This window comes from Triturus cristatus, chromosome 4_1 (assembly GCF_964204655.1).
Source record: "Triturus cristatus chromosome 4_1, aTriCri1.1, whole genome shotgun sequence".
Lineage (NCBI taxonomy): Eukaryota > Metazoa > Chordata > Amphibia > Caudata > Salamandridae > Triturus > Triturus cristatus.
The window spans coordinates 913453390-913477005 of record NC_140585.1 but is presented as its reverse complement, the minus strand read 5'-3'; the positions used below and the strand labels follow the sequence as shown (position 1 = coordinate 913477005).

Genomic DNA, 23616 nt, shown 5'->3' with positions numbered 1-23616 from the left:
GTCTCCCTGGATTGTGAGTTTCGTGCTTCTTTCATATGGTATAAATTTGTTCACTGTGTATCAACAAAGGGGGAGGGACAAAGGGCGCTTATAGGTCCAGCATACGAGCCCCTTATAAATATCAACTGAATCAAAAAGGTATGCAGTTCCTTCAAATAGAGGTAGACAGAGAATTTATGGCTTGTCGGTCCAGTGTCCACAGGTTAGGACGGTGGACCACTTCTTTTTGAACTGGGGCCCTCACACACCCAATTGGACGTCATGCTTCATCATTGGACTTGCTCCTCATCGGGCCTCCAAATCGGCTCCCCAGATGAAAAAAATGTCGTCGAAATATCGCAACCAGTTTTTTATAGACTAATAAAAAGGGGCGACCTCATTGTATATAAAGAGGTGTTCAAAATGGGCCATGTAGAAATTCGCGACCGTGGGAGCCCAGGATACCCCCATGCTCACCCCTTTCACTTGTTTGTAGAGGTCCCCATTAAATTCGAAAGTATTTTCTTCGAGAATGATCTGTAAGATATCTAACATGAACGACACATCACAGTCTATATGATAGACAGAGATGAACCATTCTACCGCTAGACAGAGATGAACCATTCTACCGCTGTGAGTGCTTCTTGTTGCGGTATGTTGCTGTAGAGGGACTCAATATCTAGAGTAACCAATGTGTCTCTATTGATGATAAATGGTAATCCCTCTACTGTATTGATGATTTCTTTTGTGTCTTTGATATGTGACATGGACTTTGGAATGTGAGGGCATAAAATGCTATCAATATATTTAGAGTAGTGTTATCCATAAACACTTGCACTAGCTTCCCCTTGATTGAAGGAAGGAAGACTTTCCATGCCAAACAAATCACTTGCAGTTCCAGAAAGTTGATGTAGAGTCCGGATTTCGCCGGAGACCAGAGTCCTCTGATCTCCACTTCTCCCAGATGGCCGCCCCATCCCAGGAGTGACGCATTTGTCAATACTGTGAGTTCTGGTTGGAAAAGGGAGAGGAGTCTGGTCGTGACCCAAACGCGGATTGTCAGCCACCACTGCAGGTCTCATGCAGTTCCCTCCCAGATCTAGACCTTGTCAGAGATTCCCCTGATGCTGCACCCACTGGAACTTCAGGTCCCACTGAAGAGCCCCCAAATGCCAGCTGGCATGTGTCACTAACAGGATGCAGGAGGTCGTGAGACACAGCAGCCGCAGAGTCATTCTCCCTGAAATCCAGGATAGAGGCTGAAACATCTGTATCATAGCCTAAATATCCTGGATTCGCTGCTCGGGAGGGAACTGCACTGTGTCCAGATCATCTCTGATGGGACTGAGCATCTGAGAGGGAGTCAGGGGTGACTTGGGCACTTTGATAGTGAACCTCAGTGAATGCGGGAGTTCCACTGTAGTCTGGAGGTGGGAGTGGTGGGGAAGCAACAGCCTGGGGTGAGCCAGCCTTCCACAACCAGTCGTCAAGATAGGAGAAGACTGGCACCTCTGCTCTGCGCAGATGAGCTGTGACCACTGCCATTACCTTGGTGAACACCTGAGGGGCACTGATAAGGCCAAAGGGGAACTCAGTGAACTGAAAATGCTCATGGCCTACCATAAACCGCAGGTAGCACCGATGAGCAGGCAGTATGAGGATGTGAAAGTAGGTGTCCTTCAAGTCCAACGCTGCCATCCAATATCCTAGGTCCAGGGCAGATAGGACCTGAGCTAGAGTGAGCATCTTGAACTTTTCCTTTTTGAGGCAGTAGTTGAGGGCTCGCTGATCTTGGAATAAGACGAAGACGCTTGTCCTTTTTCACGACCAGAAAATAGCGGGATTAGCAACGCAACCTACTTCCGGTCTGGAACCCTCTCTATGGCTCCCTTGACCAAGAGAGTCATGACCTCCTCCTGAAGCAAAATCAGATGATCCTCTGCCAGCCGGTCGTAAGATGGAGGCATGGAGGGAGGAGTAGCCTCAAAGGGGAAGGAGTATTCCCTTCAGACTATTTGGGGGCCCCACCTGTACGAGGTGAAGGTCTGCCATTGGTGAAGGTGATGGCTGATCCTGCCAGCAACTGGCTGCTTATGATCCAGAAGGCTAAGACTAGAAGGGCTTGTAGGCTGCGGGGGGAATGGGAGGTCTGACCGGACCTCGAGTCATCCGACCCCTGGAGGTTGCTGAACTTGATTGGCATTTTGCCTGTGATATGGCTAATGCAAAAATAACAATTGATGGACAGAATGCAGAACAATGTCATACAATCACCCCAGTACAGTGATCTGGGCCTAAATCCATCGTTCTTTGGCTCACCATGCCATTCCAGTTTGGACCCAGCCATATGCAAATCAGTCTTGACCCTGCGCCCAATGGGAACAGACCAGCCCAAACTGCCAGGCCAGGTCCTCCCTGGACTGGAATAAAGCATCCTAGGACCAGTTTCGGGCTTTCAGCCCTCATTAGCCAATATAGCTTGACTCCAGTGGCATGGAGAGAACGGGACCCACGTCTTGGCATACCCGTCCCACTCGGGGTGACAAATGCAAAAACAACAATTGATGGACAGAATGCAGAACAATGTCGTACATTCACCCCAGCTAAAAGTGTCTTTTGTAGCCACGAAAGGGGCGAAAGGCAGACTAGAAATTTGTGGCCACTGAGAGGCACCCCTGTGCTCGGCTTGGACCAGGTTCCCAGTAGGACATTCGTTAAGGCCTTGTTGAAGGAAACACGGGTTCTGAAAAGGAGACACCTGGCTGCAGGACCTCTGTCAAGATATTAGACTTGACTGCCACAGAAGGGAGCTGAAGTTCCAGGACCTCAGCCCCCTTTACACCACCACATGAAATGATGCTTCCTCCTCCATAGCCACGGTATGAGGAGAAAGCAGGCCATAATCTGGAGAGGTATCCAATCCGCTGGTCCCACCCAATTCTTCATACCAGTCCATTTCCTGATAAGGCTGATCTTGTAAAGGTACCAGCGACTCCCCCAATCTTCTTCTATTCCTAGCCCTTCAGAATAAGGCTCAGGAAGCCACCTAGGACCCATCGGTTCTGTCGGAGCTGGGATCGTCGTCAGTAGGTGCTGATCTGGCTGCAGGTCATCGGAAATCAGAATGGGGCTGGCGCCGCCACAGGGTGTCATGAGTCTGTGTCCTGGCCAGGAAAAGTTGCAATGGCACGATCGGCATGGTTCTGGGTTCATTGCCAGATCCATGGAGGGGTCGCTGGAGCCGCAGAACCAAATGGAGCCCCCTCTTACCTCCTGGGGCCCAAAGGTGCACCAGTGGGGTCAGCCTGCCCAAAAATGACACGCATGGCCTCATAAACTTCTTGTGGTTGGGCAGGGGTCGCTCCAACTCCCGAAAAATTCGAAAGGCACAGAGCCAACCCAGGCACAGATGAAGAACGAAGCCTTGAACACCGAGACACCGCTGTCACGTCGGCCGACGGATGGAGAGACGTTGAAGCGCGCCTTGACTTCTTGTGCTGCTTGCCAGAATGGCCCAAAGACTTTGAGTGGGACGAAGAGGACTTGGGCCTCCTGGAGCAATGCCCGGACCTTCCCCTCAAACTGGACAGCGAGCGGGATACGCGAGGAGTCATACGACCCAGTATGAACTGCCCTGCCGCCAGCAGATTTAGGTACCGCTCCCTCAAACCCTTCTGAGCCATGGTCTGGCAGTCGAGTACAACTTTGAGTCGTGGTCGGGCTCCAGGCAACACAGGCAGATGAGGTGCTGGTCCATGACTGACATGGCACGGTGACCGGGGCCACACGGCTTGAGGCCAGAAGTCTTCCTAGACATGACAAAAATCCTAACACAGCAAAAAGGGGTCAAGAAAAGTTCAAAAAATTCTGTCAAAATGTGACAGAGGGTAGCTGTCTTCATGGATCAGCGCTTGACTGGCACGAAAAGAGATGACATCAGCGGACCAAAGTGGCACCTATATAGGGGACGCGGATGTCACTACAGCACAGATGATGCCGATGAAGTCACACAGAGCCAACCGACGCCACCTACCAGCCTGCAGGGTTATTGCTTGAAGAAAAATCTTACAGTTCCAGTCTGACATGTGAGACATTCAAAGTTAAGGAAGATGTCTCTATCAGATGTAGGCTGCTCTGAGAGATTAATGTCTTAGAGGTGTTATGGAGAATATATGATGCAGGTTCTGAATATCCCCTTGTTTCATCCTTCCCACTAAGAGGAAGTGATATATGTGGTATTGCCTAATGCTGTGGCATGAGCGTTCAGCCATTCTTTCCTTTTTTCTTTCACCGCGGTCAAGATACCGGAAAAACACACCAGAGTACTAGAGTTGAGGGGACAGTGGACATGCCGTATGAAAGAAGTTTGCATTGACTCAGAGTACATAAGTTACTTTGACTAGGGGTTTGTTCTTATGTTCAAGACGGATGTCAGCATGGGTAGGTATTAGTAGGTTATTGCTACTCCTTGCATTACAGTGTGCTTCCCTTGCTCTAAAGGTAAGGAGGACAGTGTCAACAGCAGAGCTATTGACTTTTTGTAGTTTGATCTAGCCAAACAATGGCAGTTACATCACTGCTACGGACAAAGTGTCGGATAAGCAGTCAACCACGTGATATTGTTGGATTCCTGTAGGGTAAGGGATGTCGCTTCTGCTACCCCTGGCATTTTGGCAAATCGCCTTTCATGCGTTCATCTCCTGAAATAATTCTATAAGCATGTTGATGAACAAGTAATTTATTGCAACAAGAGATGACACCCCTGGAAGGAATGTGTGCAGTTCACTGTCTTTAGTTCAGCTGGTTGCCAACACCCTACCTTCATCGAACAGAACTGTCTCATTCGGAGTGCTCCGTGTTTGGCCCCTTTAAATCTGCTGTCTGGAATTACTAATACTAGGGAGGAGTAAGGGTAACTATAGTGTGTGGGACTACCGGGGAATGCAAAGGGAACCCTGAGATTCCATGCAACTGTGGAACTATCAAAGGTGTCAGTAATACTTGGTCTGATTTCCTCTGTGAATTCCTCATTTTCCGATATATTTCACCTGGAGATTTCAGCAAGGTCTGGGGTGGAGCCCTGTTGGAATTAACTGTTAACCTCTCTTTCTTCACCACTGCCACCAGTCAAACCTCTGTCTCTCTCTCTCTCTCTCATCCGGCAGTCTCAAAACCACATCGTTTTAGCAACGTCCTTTGATCCACTGTGATCCATCCACCCACAAGAACAACTTAATGTTTGCCCACTTTGGTTACCATGGTTGGGTCCTTGGAAAGCAATCTTACTTTCCAGAACCTCTTCAGAAAGCGCGGCATCCCTCTCGCTCTACAGAGAAATCCATTTTCTTGTGGGTCCGACTGACTATGCCTCCTACTCGCATTTCGCCAAAGTGTACACATGCATTTGGGAGGGCGGAATTTAAATCTTGAATTACAGAGTCAGGACTGGGGAAATATCACCCTCGCAAATGGAATCTGTTAATACAGGTATTCTGGCAACATCATGGAAATACCGCATTGCAAGGTTTAGTGTAGCATAACTCCTTCTGCTTGGGGCCTCCCCCCTTTTTTTTCCCCCCTTCCCTTAATTTTTCTTGTCACTTATAAACATCGACAGAGCAATCCTAGCACGGGGTCGATCCGTTGGGAGCAACCATGCGCTCTAAAAATATTAACATAACATGGTTCGGGGTAGAATTTGTGGTAATTCCAGGGAGTTCTCTTGCAGGTAGTTTCCTGTTATTTAAATAATTTTAAACGGCCGATACCCCTGGCAATTGGTAAATCAGCATCTATGGTGTTCCACCATCCTGTAAGCCCACCTCATTTCCTTGAAGTCACTCTCCACTTCCACCTACTGGCGCTGGCCATCTGAAAGCTATTCTTGACGGCTTTATTTGTCCTTGTCACCTGTCCATTGAACCCTGGCCTATACAAAGGTATACACTTGTGTCTGATTGATCCCTGAACCAGGTTCTTGGTCCCTTCGGCCAAACACAGTTGAACCCCATTGAACATCACCATTTATGCTGAAAACCCCTCCCAAATAAAGTCCTTAATTACTCTCCCAACTGACATCTGGTCGCCTGGAGTGGTAATCCAGCAACAGCAACGTGTAGTGACACCTTTCTCACGAAACATGAATGGGGCCTGATATGTCTCCCTGGATTGTGAGTTTCGTGTTTCTTTCATATGGTATTAATTCGTTCACTGTGTATCATCAAAGGGGGAGGGACAAAGGGCGCTTATAGGTCCAGCATAGAAGCCCCTTATAAATTTCAACTGAATCAAAAAGATATGCAGTTCCTTCAAATAGAGGTAGACCGAGGGAATATATGGGTGGTCGGTCCAGTGTCCACAGGTTAGGACGGTGGTCCACTTCTTTTGGAACTGGGGCCCTCACACACCCAATTGGATGTCATGCTTCATCATTGGACTTGCTCCTTATCGGGCCGGTGCTGTAATGCCCGATGGGTACCCATAGAGGGGCTCTTTTTTGGAGATCTTTTGTTCCAAAGCCATAATGTGAAGTGGGGGTGTACAGATAAATGTGTTAAAAGTGGGTTGGGTAGTGAAGTAAAATACACGAAGTAGTAGTCTCAAGTCAATAAATGAGTGCTTGTCTAGATTAAAATAGAAATGGAGAACTTTCTCTGGTTGCTCTAAGAAAAGGTCAACATGTTTCTTTCCTAACATGTCACACAAAGTGATCAAATGACAACTCATCAGGACCAGAAATGGTTTTTAATGTCCTCTACAAAGTGATTGGAATCTCAATTAGTAGTGAGGTTAAACCATTCACTGGTGGAACCTAAATGTGGTGTACCTTTTTAGGAAGACCTACCCAAGTGGGTGGCTCTCAGGCCTCCTTAATAATGGTAGGAGTAACACAAATGTTAGCGTCCGCCTCAGCGTGACAATACCACTGAACGACCAACCCTCTCTCTGCCACCTTGGGAATTTCATACAATTGATACAATACATTCTTTCACTACCATTTCCACACCCAAGGCCATCTGTGTCCACTAATAGTTGTCTGTCAATATCTTTTTGGTAATTTTATGCCCCAGTGGTTCCTCTTGGGCAGTGTTGGTAAACCTAAACCATTAAGTATAGACCAGTTTCTAGCCACCTCAAACCCAGTGGGGCCTCACACTCTAATTCATAACGCTACAAGAATCTTCAAGTACAAGAGAATTCAATGGCCACCCTTGGTAAGATACCTCGCAAAAAACATATATTTCTTATTTTATTCTTTCTTCTCATCCCCACATGAAGACCTGCCAGCATTCTCATTTTCTGTTGTCACCCAACCTTCCTCTGTTCCATCATTGCCACTCTACCTCCTCAAAACCATATACTTTTTATCCTCCTCCTTCCTCTCATCCTCAGATGTAGAGCTGCTATAACTAGTATTTCTACTTCCAACCAACCTTCTTCGGTCCAATCAAGGCTTTCACAAGTTGCTTTATTACTAGACATTACATTATGAGGCAATCTGTCCACCAGATAATTGTCCTTGCGAGCCACATATTCAACCATAAAATAATCTTGCAATTGGATAAGTGTCTTGCTTGTAGTGTGGCTAACCATCTCGCTATACAGGTGTAGCTAGACCCTTTCAGCTTGTACTGAAAAAGTCTTCTAACACCTCATGACCTGTTCTTTTTTTGTAGGCCAGTCCCTAGAGATATTTTCTAAAATATTTTCAAAACTGAATATTCACACTCTTCCTCTGCCTATGACCGCAATAGAAAATGACTACATTTTTAGCATGCTGCACCTGCTTCAAGACCATTTTAGCATTGGAATCCACCACTAACTCAATTAGTCCAAATGAGTGTGACTGATCCTTATCCATTGGTGGGAATGCACTCAAGGAAGACCACTAACTTCTCCTTTAATCATCATCCTTTCCCTGTTATGGACCTACACAGGCACCTTATAATCCTAACATTTATATGGCATTTTTATCTCTTCACTGTCAGTCCAGATTGATTGATTGATTTTAATTAATTCAGCACTTCTACACTACCCACTGCACCAGGTAGGTTTACCGGCTCCAAATTGGATTCAGATGGGCAAGGAGTTTTTAAAAGTTTGTGAAAAGGTATCCGTAAGCTGGCTGTGCAAGAAGCCAACTGGAAAGGATTCCAATATCTTGGCCTTTGTGAATGCAAAAGTCTACCTCCAGCTTCTAATCTATAAACCGATTCATTGTGAGGGGATTTGGCTTAGTTGTAGCGTGAACATTTTCTGAATATATTTAGGATCTGTCTACTGGTTAGCTTCATGTCATATACTTAATGATTTCATCAAGGTGAATTTCAGAATAGACTGCATGTTTAGTACGTACTAAGACCTAGAATCACTTATGCTACCACATTCTGAACTATGTGTAAATGACATGAGGGATATTGGGGAAAATCCCAATTATAGAAAGTTACAGTAGTCCAGAGAAAAAGAATAAGATATTGTACAACTGATTTCTGAAAACTGAATGGAAGATATGGCAAACAGTTTCTCTCAGTACTCTCGACAACAAAAACAGGTAGACATATGCTTAATGATGTGTTCCCAGAAAGTAAACTCTGAGTTAAATATAATGACATGCTTATGAGCAAAATTCCTACCATTTCATACAAAAAAAACTTTTGTGCATGCTTTAGTGACCTCCTGGTTGGACTATGCCAACTGTCTCAATTTGGGGGTCCCTTTTCTGCTGTTAAATAAACTACAGCTGGCGCAAAACGTGTCAGCCCTTGTGATTCTGGACAGCCACAGAAGGCAATCCATTTGTCCCTAACTAAAGCAACTTCACTGGTTACCAGTGAACAAAAGGGTCATCTTTAAGGCCCTGTTGGTCACTTTAAGAGCCTTTCACATAAAGGGGCCTCTTTATCTCTGTAAGAGAATTAGTGAATATGACACGTCCAAGATCTGCCATCTTCCTTCTAATCAGGATTTTCTCCCTATTCCCAGAGTTCGTAAGTGAAGAAGGGGCGGTCGCTCCTTCTCGGTACTGGCAGCAAAATTGTGGAATGGTCCACCTAAAGAACTAAGAGATTAAAGCTGAAGATACATTCAAAAAAATTCTGAAGACTTTCCTGTTCATGGACGTTTAATTAATTGTTAGGATTACCCTGCTGGTTAGCGCTGGGAGACTTCCTTGGAAGCAGCTGTCACTCTTGAAATTGCAATTCATTATTTCACCAGTCCACACTACAAACCTTTTTACTACTAAGGTAACTATAACATGCGCCCCCGCCATGCAGTTTCCTCATTAATAATTTCACTGCAAAAGTTGCAGTGATATTATCAATGATGTCATAGAAGATGTCATGACTGATGTAATATGTGGGGTAATTAGCGGTGCATGGTGAGGGTGCTAGTTATTGTTACGTTAGGGCACGCATTATAGTTACTTTAGACAACCATAACTGCTGAATTTCTATGGTTTTGTGGGTGTAAATCTGAACCCTACTATAACATCCCTGTAACCTTTGTTTTTTCTGTGAATTTTGACGGTTTTTAAATGTTATTTCCTAACTATAATGTGGAAGAGGGTGTGCAAGTGGTTGTGTGGGGGTGTAAGTGGGCGTGTGAGAGTGTGGGTTTATGCGTGGGTGTGTAAGTGGCTGTGTCTGTGAGGAATTGTGTAAGTGGCTGTATGGTTGAGTATGTGGCTGTGTGAGTGCCTGTGTGAGTCTGTGAGTGGGTGCAAGTGGTTTCTGGGTGTCTGAATGGATGTAGGAGTGACTGTATGCGTGTGTGAGTGGGTGTAGGGACGTGTGAGTGAGTTGTCTGTGAGTGGGTGCATGTGTTTTTTTTAAATTGGTGTTTGGATCTGTGGATCAGCCGGTATGGGAGCCATGCTGAGCACTGTGGTTGATCCGTGGATCCTTGCGTGCCACAAAACAAAATTATGAAAAACGTCTTGCCCATGAGGGGTCCCTCACATACCCCTCCATCAGTCCCATGGGGTCAGGATACCTCTATCCTGACCCTTATAACCTTTTTAGATTTTATTTCCCCCCTGGAAACCGTATCCCGATTCACAAAATGGTGGCCGCAACTTTTCTCTCAGGTTGCAGCCAGCCAATCACGGCATTGCTGTTGGTGCTTTGATCCATGTATCTACTGAGGTGGATCCACGGTTGATCTGCATCTCTAGATATACATAAATCATTTTTTCTTTAATAACTCAAAAATGAGTACACCGATTTACACCAAATTACAAAAGCCACTCTTTTTGGAACAAGAGCTAGCTTTCTGCCTAATTTGCTGTAATTCCGTTCTGTTGATCAAGCTGCAGCCCTGTCTAAAATCCCAATGGTAAATTGCATGGAAAAACGTGTTTGGGACCCCCCTTTTTCTCGGTCCCCACTTGATGAATCGCCCTGAAACTTTTCAGACAACAGCTGAAGTGAGTGGCAAAGTAGTTTTGAAAATGTTGTCAATATTAGTCAAACAGCGCCAAAGTTATTAGCAAAACAAAAAACGCTTTTCCTATGGAAACTAGGCATTTCCTTCTTTCTTTCTTCCTTTCTCCTAATTTCCTTGTCCATCAAGTATGTTACACAAAACACCGAACTACCAAGCAACAAATTTCGTTTTTTCAGCCAGGAAAGTTATATATAATGTTCCCCCACAAGCATCTGACAGATGTTGGGGTTACCAACATAAAAGTTTTATTCGGCAGCAACATATTTTCACTCTGTTAGTGCACATAACATTCTACAAGTCCGCTAATAAATTCACGTTTTGTGAAGGATTTCCGTGTCACTGCAAACAAGGAATAGACTCCCTCCAAATTCTGTCTGATGGAAGCATCAAAGATTATGTAGCTGTCTATTGGTTTCTGGGGTTCTTCTCCCTGAGTAGCAGGGAGAACCATCAATGTGAACTTTGAATTGTCCAGAATATGGCCAGTAAGGTAATGCTTGGCATTAACATCCACTGTGATCTCAAGATCTCATTTTCAAATTCTAGCAAGGCCAGCTCAGCATTTCATGTGTCCAGTGTCTCTGAACTGAGTAGTATTAATTTGGGTAATGGTAGCACCAATTATTTAAATTCCTAATAAAAATAGCAGAAGTGCAGAACCAAGTGCTATATAAAGAACAGGTTTTTATTATTATGAAAAAGTGAGTTAACGCCAGCAAAGATGTTTTCAGCAGTCAGCCTTCTGAGAAAATGGTGACCAGAGCACCACCGAAATTGGCGGTCACCCTGCTGCTTCCAACATTCTACTGTGACATCACAACCAATCCGGTATGTTCCCTATACACACACTCAATATGGATTTCATTTGTCTCACCTAACTGCCTGATACTAGATCCTTGTTATCGCCTTAGAGAATCCTGTGCCTACTAGGGACCTACATATTGTATTGATCACAGACAGTGACCAGTTTATTCATGCATTTACTCACAATAATCTTTCTTTGCAGGCCTGGGCCAAGGAGACTGGCAAGTACCAGGAGGGTGTGGATGAGCCAGACCCTGCCAAGTGGAAGGCTAACCTGCGTTGTGCCTTAAACAAAAGCCGCGAGTTCAAGCTCCTGTATGATGGCACTAAGGAGACACCTATGCAGCCCTTCAAGATCTACGAGGTGTGCGATATCCAGCAGACCAATGGAGGTACAAGAGGCCGGAGTGTAACAGAAAAAAAACAGTGGGACTGTGACTGGTGAAGATGCTGGAAGGGGAAGGGTGACACCTGTAGGTGTTTTTTTTTTCTTCCAGGAAGTGGGTAGATAACCAAGAAAGCTGTAATGAAAGAAATGGGAGAGGGAGGCGGAACAGTAGAGTGGGGCATCCTGAATTGCTTTTGTGCTCTTTGGGCGAGAAATGTATCATTCAGATGGGTGTTGCCAGAATATCGTCTGAGAGAAATATCTATCGCCTCTTTAGAGTTAATGATATACATTTTACACACAATGGGACAATATTTTTGTAAACGGCATTTAAGACACCATATTTATGTCGGACTATATTTCTATGTACAAAATTCAGAACATACAGGCAGATAGATGCCTGGCAGATCAGCTGAGGTGAAACATTACATTCAAATGAGTATAAAGTTGAGTTCTAAAGTTAAAAGGTACTGGGACGGTGCGCATCGTTATAAGTAGTGAAATGTCTGGTCGTGTTTTTGCTTGGGTTACAGAAATATATGTTGGGGAGGTGAAGAGAAGTGGAAGGGAGTCCAAGAAGGAAGGGACCTAGGCAGGAGCATGGATGTGGAATGACCTGGAGGTGACTTGGGGCCAGATGTACGACTTTTTTTTGCGGTGGCAAAGGGGTTTAGGCCCGTTTGCGACCACAAAAACGTGTGGCCCATGTAACAATCCTATTTTGCGAGTCGCTAATCAATTAGCGACTCGCAAAATAAGGTTAGCGACTTGCTATTAGGTAGGGGCGTTCCAAAGGCGTCCCTTCCTAATAGCGACTCCAAAACCAATGTACGAATGTTTTGTGACTGCAATTGTGGTCGCAAAACTCTTGCAGTTTACCACCCTTCTCAGAAGGGTGGTAAGGCACTCGTAAACGGGAAGGGGTCCTTCCCCTTTGGGAATGCAGGTGCAATTATTTTTTAAGGGCAGACAGTTGTCCCAGGGACCACTGCCTGCTTATTTTTCCCGTTTTCCTTTAAGGAAAACAAGCTGCATTTTTTTTTAAAAAACTGCTTTATTTCAAAGCAGTCCCAGACATGGTGCTATGCTGACCCCAGCAGGCCACCATCCCTGGGAGTGCTAGCCATTCCCAATGGGGTCGCAAATTGCCACTGCCTCATTAATATTCATGAGGCATGCAATTTGCGACCCCATTAGGAATCGCAAATAATGTCTCAGACACTGTTGTACACAGCATTTTGCGACTCGCAATTTGGCGTAATTTGCTAGTCGCAAACTGCTATGGTCCTACATCTAGCCCATAGTGCCCACACATGTACATGTGCACCCCATCCTAGAAGAAAGACTGAAGGAGGGGAGATGGTGCTGTCTAGTCTTAAGTCGAAGTAGCGTGAAATGGTGACAGGAGTGGGCACAACAGAAACAGAGGCTGATAGCGGGCAATCTTGCTACTGGTGACATGTCCCTTCTTTTCTTAATATTGTTCAAGCTAAAACGTGGATGCTCGTCGTTGAAAATGAACCGACATAAATTTGGTGACGATGCCTTGATAACTGAGTTAATTTTTAGATATATTTTCCGAGTGGAGACTAAATTATGTAATTTATAATTGTATTTTGGGGGGTGATATTTTTGTAAAGCACTACGAAATAAGGGAGATGGCTCGGAGCTATTAAGTATGTTTAATTCTTCAGTGTTCATGAGGCAAGTATTATCAGATACTTATAGTTTTGTAAAAGGCGAGTGGCATGAGCTCCGTCGTTTGGCATGTGCAGGGATGAAATGTAATACTGTATGATTACACACAGCATGTAAAAGAAGCATGAATGGGAGAAGATGGTTGTTACAACTAGATTCTCGTTTTGGCGTTGGCTCAAAATGCACAGTTCTGTACAAGACACTTAATCTCCTGCGCCTTATAAAAATGAAGGTGACCTTGTGTTATATAACTGATGTGAAAAAAATAAGAAAAAAAACACATATATGAGACTGAACAGGTTGTGCAGGGATGGCTACAAGTAAAACGTCCTATGTGCCCCTGGATCAGCTGTAAGCAATCATGGGTTCTCTCACAGCCTGATAGGACAGAAATCACCCTAGACAACAGGGTGGGTACAGTGCTTTCAACCCGTGATCAGCATAGCCAAGTGGTCTTCTAAAGTTGAAAAGGGCAAGGTGGAAAAGCTTTCCTTGTCATGGAAGGGTTTTCAGCTATATAATGATAAACCGTATAGTTATACCACTGTTTGCCCCAGAACACCAATCGCAAAGGTATGCCCTCATACAAATGCCATAGAGTGCATTAAACTGATCATATCACATACATCTAATACAGCACAAAGCGAGTGAATGGGGCTATCACATCTCTTCCAATGGCACGGACCACCAAGATACGCCAACAAAATCGCATTACAATCGCAAATATTAAAATATTTACTTATTTATCACTTATTGCAACAAAACACACTGAACAAAACACCTCCTATGCATACCGTATCTGACGGTAGGCAATCCCCTCTCTCTCAAAAGCACTAACTGCTAAAGAGACATCCGCCTCACAAGCTAAGTAGTACATGTAGACAGAACATGGCACATAGATCCAGTACAACTGTGAAGTGCCGCAAAGCCACAACACCAAATACAGATTAATACTATGACTAGCAAATGTTAAGGCCCTGAAGGCACACATCCCTCACACTAAAATCATACACTCTCATCTGAAAGTGCAAGACATTTCCATCCAACCACCTAGCACCATCTAACAATGCAAGTGGTCCGCCTCCAGTTGAACTGTACACTCAATCTTGTCATCTCAGGTTGGGCATACAGCTGTCTTGGGGACAATCAGAACACTTCATTAAATGGCAGGTGAGACTTTGATATGCACGTTTAGGTAGAACGAGGTGGAAAAGCACATTCAAGATAACCCTCAGTGCTGTGAGGCCATGCTAGCCAAACTATGCTTGGATTTAGTTTGATGTCTCTCTCAAGTGTAGATGTCAGGTGGGATAGCTGAAGGAGAATGCTGAAGTTTGATTCTTGGGTACGTAGAGGGGATATTTTTTGCCTCCTTTTTTACTTGACATAACATGAACATTACTTGATATCAGATACCTGCATGAAATGTTTTATTCTGTTCTAAGGGCCCTTAAGAAAATAGGACTTCAGAAGCCTGCGTTTATTTTTTAAGACTGATAACTGGATTTTGCTCTGTCTTTGTTGCAGATTCCTTCGCTGGAGATGAGTACATCTGCGGCCAAGAAGACGATGAAGAGGTGACATTCTCCAATTGATAACCACTATCTCAGTTCTATCCTTAGAGCAGAGGGCTGATGTAGGAAGTCATGTATAATGGAAAAAGGATGTTTGAGGGAGCCCTTCCACCCAGTGGTTTTTGTTCGATCTTCTTAGTCTAGCATGCAATGAGGAGGTAGTCTGTAGATGATGCAAGGAGGATGTGGGTAAAATAAGTGGTTAAGCAGGGGTTGAAGCGAGGACTCTTTTTATACCCAACAACTGAAAAGCCTTCAGAAGCGCCCATGCAGGGGCAAGAGAAAGGGTGACTGAACGAGCTCCCCTGTCTAGTACAACAGCTGTAACGTTCGGCCATAATTAGTAGTGGTACCAGAATAAAGTGGAGCAGCTGCCCTTTCCCATCACTGCATGGAAGGTGAACAATATAACACTGGAAAACGACTTGCATGTTGCAGGTCTACCTTTGGATACGAGCCCAAGGAAACAGCCACCATTTAAAAGGGAGGGTTTTACATGTGGGTAAATGTCGTCATTTAAGGAATTTAGCAACGTGTTTAGATACGTTCCCATCAATTTAAGCAACATGTATGTATATGACGAAGAAATGTTTTTTTTCAATCAAACGATTAACATTTTGAGAAATGTTATTTTGCTGCCATTTTTTAGATTTCTGTATTTTACAACAGTAAGTACCACTACCTTAAGTGACAGGTGTGAAAAGTCCATTTGGAATTCAGTGAACTCAAAACAGTCATCCTACGGCCGTTCCAGTCAGAGGGGGTAAAATGGCCAGTCAAAGAGGGTAGTTAATTGGCGATGAGGGAGGGTGGACACGGAAACGGCAGGCCACACATATTTTTTAAAGATGATCAGAGTGGAATTTGATTCAAGTAGGAAACGGGAAGATATGAAGCGATGCCATAGCTGTGGGAAGCTGGCAGAGTTTTAAGAGAGGATGACAGAATACATGTTTTAGTTGTTGGAAGCTGAATTATGCATCTACCTTTAGCTGTGGAAATGTGTTGGGGAAAAGGTAGGAATCAAAGATTATGCCCAGGTGATGGGCAGAATGGGAGAGCGACACTGATGAAGGAACACAATTGTTGTAGAGGGAAGACCAATCTAAATGGAAGAAGCTGTGAAAAACAGAATAAAAAGTTATTTGCCTTCGATAAAGATTTTTCTGGTGGATACCCTACGTAACCACAGATTTCTCACCTTTTAAATATTCTGGATCCAGAAACTTTAAAAGCAGTATTATGCACTTGTAGGCAGTGTTGTACAGCTCCGCACCAATGTAGTTCCACTCTGGAAGTAACGAGCGGAGTTGCATATAAGTGCCACCCATGCGCACTGATGTTAGTTGCTTTCTAGACTGTCCGCACATGACTTGTGTGCAGATCTAAAAAATCGAGACCTTTTGAGATGTGTAAAGAATCCAGTTCACAGAACAGAAAAGCGAGTGTGTCAGTGAGGAATCTATGGTCGGTTAGATAAAGTATTCACCAGAAAGATTGTTACTGAATGCAAGTAACTTGTTCTTCAGAGGAATACTTCTAACCGTAGTTTCCTCACCTTGGAAATAGATGCCATAGTAGTACCTCCCAAAGTGGTGGGTCAGTGAACTAACTCATACCAAATGGTACTGCAGGAGCGAGTGGGAAAAATGTCCCTCTCCATGGACTTGACTGTCCAGGCAGTAGTGCTTTTTGTGTACTGATGCCCACATAGCGGTTGATAGATGTCCAAGACAGGCACTCCATGTGCTAATGCAATGGTAGCAGCTTTGGTCCTGATAGAATGAGCCCACAAGCCTTTTGGGGGCTGCTTATTAGCCAGTGCATAGCAGATCTTTGTGCAGAGAACAATCCATCACAAGATGGTCCGTTTTTGCACTGCCATGTCCTTCTTTGCTCTAGAAAATCATGCTAAAAGCTGATTGTCCACTCAGTGCACCTTTGTACGAACGATGGAGAAAATGAGTGCCCTCTTAGAGTCCAGACTATAGTCTCTCTTCCTCCTTAGAGGCATGAGGTGGAGCAAAGAATGCCAGAAGACTAATCATCTGGAATGCCCCACATGAAAAGGAGTGATCACTTTTGAAAAAACAGAAGCTCGGGTCCTCAACACTGACTTGCCTAGGAAGAAGGTGGTATGAAGTGGGTTAATAGAGAGAGCCTGCAGCATGCTTACATGTCTAGCCAATGATATGGGGATGAAAATAAAACGGTCTTAAAAATAAGCATCCTCAAAATACAACTGTGCAGCTCCTCAAAAGGGGATACCATAAAAATAATTAAGGACTAGAACTATGCCCAAATCCTACTGAGGCATCACAAAGGGTTTAGGCGGAAATAAATGCTACCAACCTTTCAAAAATCTAATCACAAATAACGTAGGCTGATCTAGCAACCTCAAAAAAGTCGAAAGAGATAAGTATCCCTTACTAGTACCCAAAGCAAGTCCTTGCTTGGCTAGCAAGAGAACAAACAACAAAACTTCAGACAGCTTTACCTCTAATGGGTCAATTTGTTGGGTGCTGCAGTAATCCACAAATTTATCTCAACAACTGAAGTACACTGATTTTGTGGATGCAGTCCTTGCTGTCAAGTTGGCATCAACGACCTCAGGTGGCAGGTCGAAGGCAACTAACATCGCTAAATAGCCAACCATTGAGATGTACATTGTGCAGGCCTGGGTGCATCATTCTATTCTGCTGTGGCAGAAGATCCTCAGGAGCAGTAGATTGATAGGAGGACAGATACACAGGATTCCAGATACCATACTCTCCTGACCCAGTGCGCTACCACTTGGATGACGTGCACCTGGTTGATCTTCCTCACAACTTGGAGCAGGAAGGCATACAAGAGTCCTGCACTTCACTCTAAGCTGAAGGCACTCTCTTAGAGAGAGATGTGCTTTGGAAACTTCAAAGTGTGAAATTGATGACATTGTGTGATCTAAACAGTGGCAAAAAGATTGAGACCGGGTTCTCCACATTGCTGGAAGATTCCCTGTCTCAATTCTGGGTGCAACTGCCGTTCGTGATTCGCTATGCATCTGCAGCTGAGTTCATCCACTTTGGTGCTCAAAGATCGCACCAGGTGGTTTACCACCGAGGACCTACCATGGCAGTCCAGCAACTTCCAGGGGCATTGAGTTTCCTGACACAGGGCCCAGGATCCCACTCCGCCCTGCTTGTTGAATTAGAAAATGGCAGTGGTGTTGTCTATAAGTACCTGTACTACCCTTTCTTTGATGGTGGACAGGAAAACCTTCAACACCAACCGAATAACTGTCAACGCCAACAAATGATGTGGACCCGAGTCACCACAGGCCTCTGATCTCCACCTCTTCTCAATGGCCTCCCCTGCTCAGTAGTGATGCATCCTTGACCACTGTCAGCTGTGGGTAGAGGAAGGAGAGGAGTCTGCCACTGACCTAGTCACAGTCCAGTAACCACTACTGCAGAACTTTTGCCCCCCCTCAGCAATCTGCAATACAGTCTGACAAATTCCCCTGATGTTGTGCCCTCATGGATTTGAGATCCCACTGCAGAGCCCACATGTGCCATCTGGTGTGTTTGGCCAACAGGATGTAGGAGGGCAACAACCCCAAGAGCCTCAAAGGCATCTGTACCAAGATCCAGGACCGCCTAAACATTGGGATCATAGCCTGAATGTCCTGGACTCTCTGCTCTGGGAGAATGGCACACAATTACTCCATGTCTAGAATAGCTCAGATGAATGGGAGTGTCTGTGAAGAAACCAGGTGGGACTTCGGCATGTTGATAGTGCACCCTAACAATGTTAGGAGGTTCACTGAAGTCTGGAGGAGGGCGATGACAGGCCAGAGCGAGCCCGCCTTCAGCCAGTAATTGAGTTAAAGGAAGACTGGTACCTCCAAACTCCAAAGGTGTGCTGCGACCACCGCCATCACTTTTCTGAACTCCTGAGGGGCGCTGGTGAGGTCAAAAAGGAGCACTGTGAACTGAAAATGCTCCTGGCCCACCATGAATTGCAGGTAGCGTGTGTGGGCCTGCAGGATGGGGATATGGAATCCTACATGTTCAACACCATCATCTAGTCTCCGAGGTGTAGGGCAGACAGGACCTGGACTAGCGTGAGCATCTTTAATTTGAGCTTGTGCAGGAAGGCATTGAGAATATGACAAATGCTTCTGTCCTTCTTCAGCACAAGGAATTAACAGCAGTAACACCCAGTTCATACTTCCAACACCAGAACCGTCTTTATGGCTCCTTTAGCCAAAAGGACCTGCACTTCCTCCTGCAAGATGGACAGGTAATCCACCATTATCAGCTCTGATGGTCGTGGAAGGTGTGGAAGGTGCAGAAGGTTAGAGAGAAATGGGAGGGCTTAGCCCTGATGTACAATTTGAAGGACCACTTGTCTGAAGTGAAAGCCTGCCATCCATAGAGGAAACATCGGAACCTGCCTCTGACAGGGTAGTGGCTGTACGCTGACAAGGACACACTAAAGTGGTCTTGCGGCTGCTTGCAGGGCAGAGGATTGAGCTGCACAGTGTCCCTGTAGTTCAAAACATTGTCTCTAAGCACTGCGGCCACTGCCACAAAAGGGCTAAAAGACCTGCTGGACTGGTGGGGGGAGTCTGGCGCTGGCAAAATGGAAAACCTCTACTCTAGCCACAGAGAGGGTCAAACAGTCTGGTGGGTGAAAAAATGTGTTTCACAAATGTTTCTATTTTTTTCAATCCACGTTCAGGTGAAGCAGTTGGGAAAGCATTGGGATTAACTTTGCTCGTGGGCACTTGTACCAGAAGCTCTCTGGCACTTGGTGTTGAGTGAGATAGGCTGGGTCTCCTGGTGCAGGACAATGGCGAGTAGCAACCTGCTGTTAACAGGTGGACCTGAACAAGCTTTTGACTAAGTGCTCAAAAGTCTGTAAAGGCCTCATTAAAGGGTACCAGTGCCTCTATGGGAGTCTGACCAGGTTGAAGTACTTTAGTTAAAACAGTAGTCTTTACTTCCGTGGTGGGTAGCTGTAAATAAAGAACTTCTTCTGCCCTTTGCATGACCACAGCGAAAGGGATGGCTCTGCTTGTGACTTCCAGAACGGATCGAAGTCTGCGTGGAGCTGCACGAAACACCTACCAGCATGCTGCATTACTGCTTTTAAATGTTCTGGATCCAGTCTGATACCTGGGGAATATTCACAAAGTGAGGAATCTGCGATTAGAAGTATCCATCAGAATTTTTGTTTTTATTAAAATCGATGTGTAAAGATGAGTGTTTAATAAGGGCTGGATTAGAAAGGGTTAATATCTTGGAGTTTGAGGTTGAAAGTGGATAAGTGAAGAGTGCCCTGGTTGTTATCAGAATATAAGCATGAAAACGAAATGAAGGAAGTGACCTTCAGGACCTGCAACAACCCGTCTTCTAACCTGGTTAACGGTATGTCCCCTGGCCTTATTATAATCCACATAGCAGACTATCATCTCTTATCTGCCTCATCCCTGGTTTGTCCACGTGACCAGTCACTCCATGCTCTGTCCATTTAGTACACTGAAATACAGCCTCCAGCAACTGTCTTAGCTCTTCTGTGGTCATGTTCGATTTTGTATCTTCACCGAAAACGTCTTCCTCGTGTGTTCGTACAAACCTCTGGCCCTTACTACTCCATATCAAATGACACATATTCTCTTATTGTTGTCCAATGAGCCACAGGTCTGGGTTTGTCTGAGTTAATCATTCACTCTTTTCACTTTCTTAAAGAGCACACCTGCTGTTTGTCATCATTTGGCTGGTCAATTTACTCCAATCTGCCGACTCAGTTTGCAAACTTCACATTACAAGTGGATGCATGGGAGCAACCGTAAAGTGGCCCATTTCTTCACATTGATGGGTAGAAATGGAAAAGAGGAAAACTGTCATTGGGCAGGAAGACGCATAAAAGTTAAACCGGGTATAAACTAATGAAGATTACCAAGAATTTACCAATCCACAGACCCGGAGCATAGACCTGGAGGTCATTATCTGAGAACATTGAAAACTGGCAAAGTGTGAACTGATAGCAGGAAGACTGTGGAGCTAAAGACCCCAACCTGAGGTTTTAAAGGAAAGTTAGCATACTTTTGCCCTGATGCCCCAATATACTGCCCATGACATCATATATATCACAGATGGAATCACAAATGATACTATTGCCTTCATTACGGCCATCCCGTCACAATTGAGATTATTGATTGCATCACTGCAGTCTTGAACCCAGCATGGAGCCTTACTAAAAACCAATTCATCTGTCTTGATGTACAGGACATAGGCAGAGGAGGACTTCACCGAGCTCTGAGGGAGGATGGCTCAAGTGAAGTGAAGTGACTTGAAGGTGAATTCAAATTTCTCTTTCACACAAATGGTCCGCTGACGTACATCAGCCATACCGTCTCCTCACCAGACATAATTCTACATTATCAGATTTTCTGAATTTTGAAAGAAACCAAAGTAAGATAGCAGTTCTTCACATATCGGAGTAAAATAATTAAGAAAATTGGCATTTAGATCATAAAGGACTGAATTAAGGTTAATAATAAAATATACTGGAAGGAAATGAGGATTTGTGGGTGTACAAAGTATCAGTCAGATAATCAGATACTGTATTTTGCTTATTTAAAATTCAAACACTAGCCTAAAGAAACTGAAAGGAAGTGAAAGTATGAGACATCACAAGCTGGAAACTTCGAGCAAGCAAAGGGTAGAATCCAAACGTGTTGTACCGAAAACCTACAATTCATGCCCTAAGAGAAGGATGACTTGAAAAACATTTAAGTCCACACGGAAGAATGAAATAAACACTCACTGAAGAAAGGAAACAGATATGTGAAATTTCACCCAGGTAGATTTCTGAGCTTGCGGGATTAAATAATACTATTTAATTAATGTCAAGCTCACGTAAAAATGTACAAGATGCCGAAATGTCATTGGCTAAGATGGCAAAGAGATATAGATTATGGCACACCTCATCACTCATGAGGAAGGGCTTTACATGTGTAGGAATATATGATCGATCTGTGATGAATTTGTTTCACTCTGATGCTAAGTGAAACCACGTTCTGTCGTTATGCGTCCATCATACATCTTTTAAAGAATGGAGTTCTAAACTTAGGCTTTCTGCTCTGGACACAGCATGCCGTTTTAGAAGCAAACACTGTGCATGCACGTGATATTTGTATTGCCAAAAAGCAGCAAAGCCCTGTACGAGGTCAAAGACAAAGACACAGTCAATGAGTGCCTGTGGGAGAATCAGGGTTCTGATAGTGAACTTCGTCGTGATGTGCTGTTCTTTAAATAGGTGCGACTTCAGCGCGTTCCTACATTGGAGGAGGCTTAGAAAAGGCTTGATGGATACAGGGATGTTTTTACAGCTCCTGTGTGCATGTCTGTTTTTTTGATGTTGTTTGTTTTTGCTTTTCATCTCCAGTCTGATGTCTTAATCGGTCTGGGTAGGTCTAGGGCAACTAAGTAGCAAGCTTGTAAGCCAGACTTGTGGGAGTATTTTTGTGATGGCCTTGTCGAGAGTTATAGGGCTGGTAAGGGAGGTCCGTGTGGGGTGATGTAGTCCTATTTCTTCAGACCCTTGATGAATTGTGTTGAAGTCTGTAGGATGCCTTTAATGGGGGGGCAGTGTGCAGTCTTAGAAGCAGTGCAGCAGGGTGATGGCACCACTCCGATGCAAGAGTACGAGTGCTAGGACAGCGCTGAAATCCCTTCTTGTTGATGTGTTTCTTGGGGACGAGATTGGAGCCCCAGGTGAATCAGAGTGACCAAGGTTTGGACTAGTTGGTTACTGTTCACGGCAAATAGTAGAAACTGTTTTGTGGGGTTGTTGTGCTTTAGGCAGTCGCAGATCATCCAGTTCTGGAACATATTTTTGAGAGTCTGGAAATACAAGCAGACTCACTGGGAGGAAGGCTTGACAAATGGGATGATGAATCTTAAACCATGCAGTTCAACAATCGCAAACCAGATTGGTTCCAGTTTGACAGGTTTTATACAAACCGGAATACTGAATGAATCTTGAATGGGGACAATCTTTGATGCAGAGCTCGTTAGACAACTGTTCGATCATGGAAATCTTTAATAATGGTTATTTTTATTATAACTATTAGCCGTAATTCTACATGTGCATCATAAAATGCCACAAAGACACAGTTTGAAAGTTTGTGCTTCCCAGCATGTAATAGGAGCACACATTATTTATCTGTTTTATGCTTTTCTTTGACAATAAAAGATGTATTGTATTTCCACCCTTCCTTGCTGCACAATACATCACTCCAATAGCTCCTAAAAGGATAGTATGCAAAATAAATGCATGTCATAATAATAACAGCAGTAATATATCGTTGGTAACCCATCTCTTTTAACTCTATTTTTATAGCTCCAGCAAATGCTTCCCAACCTGCGTTTAATTGGTAAGTTTGCACTTTGGCGCCATTGTGTCCTTCCCCAGTGGTTTGTAAGGTCTAATAAATGAAGTGATGAGAAGGAGCTGTGCTGCGGCTGGAGGAAGATCTGAGGGCACCCACTTGACATGGAGGCTTGTGGGTGCTGGATGCTCATTAGGGCAATTCGGTGATCTGGTTTGTACAGATCACGAATCACTTACGCCACACACTGGCGGTCTAATGTTCCTTTTCCTGGTTATGTTCTCCCACAGTTTTATCTGTATCAAAAGAGTGCTCCTGGCAGGCTTTTGTGCTACCATAACTCA

At 44.5% G+C, this 23616-nt stretch overlaps 1 protein-coding gene across 1 annotated transcript in view; it reads left to right on the top strand.

The window, feature by feature from the left end:
- IRF5 (interferon regulatory factor 5) overlaps positions 1 to 23616 on the top strand; it is a 164055-nt gene that overhangs the window by 100110 nt on the left and 40329 nt on the right. Inside the window, exons 3-5 of the mRNA XM_085653698.1 lie at positions 11432 to 11621; positions 14843 to 14892; positions 23284 to 23317. Of these exons, the coding sequence (XP_085509824.1) occupies positions 11432 to 11621; positions 14843 to 14892; positions 23284 to 23317 (274 nt within the window). The remainder of the gene's footprint in view (positions 1 to 11431; positions 11622 to 14842; positions 14893 to 23283; positions 23318 to 23616) is intronic.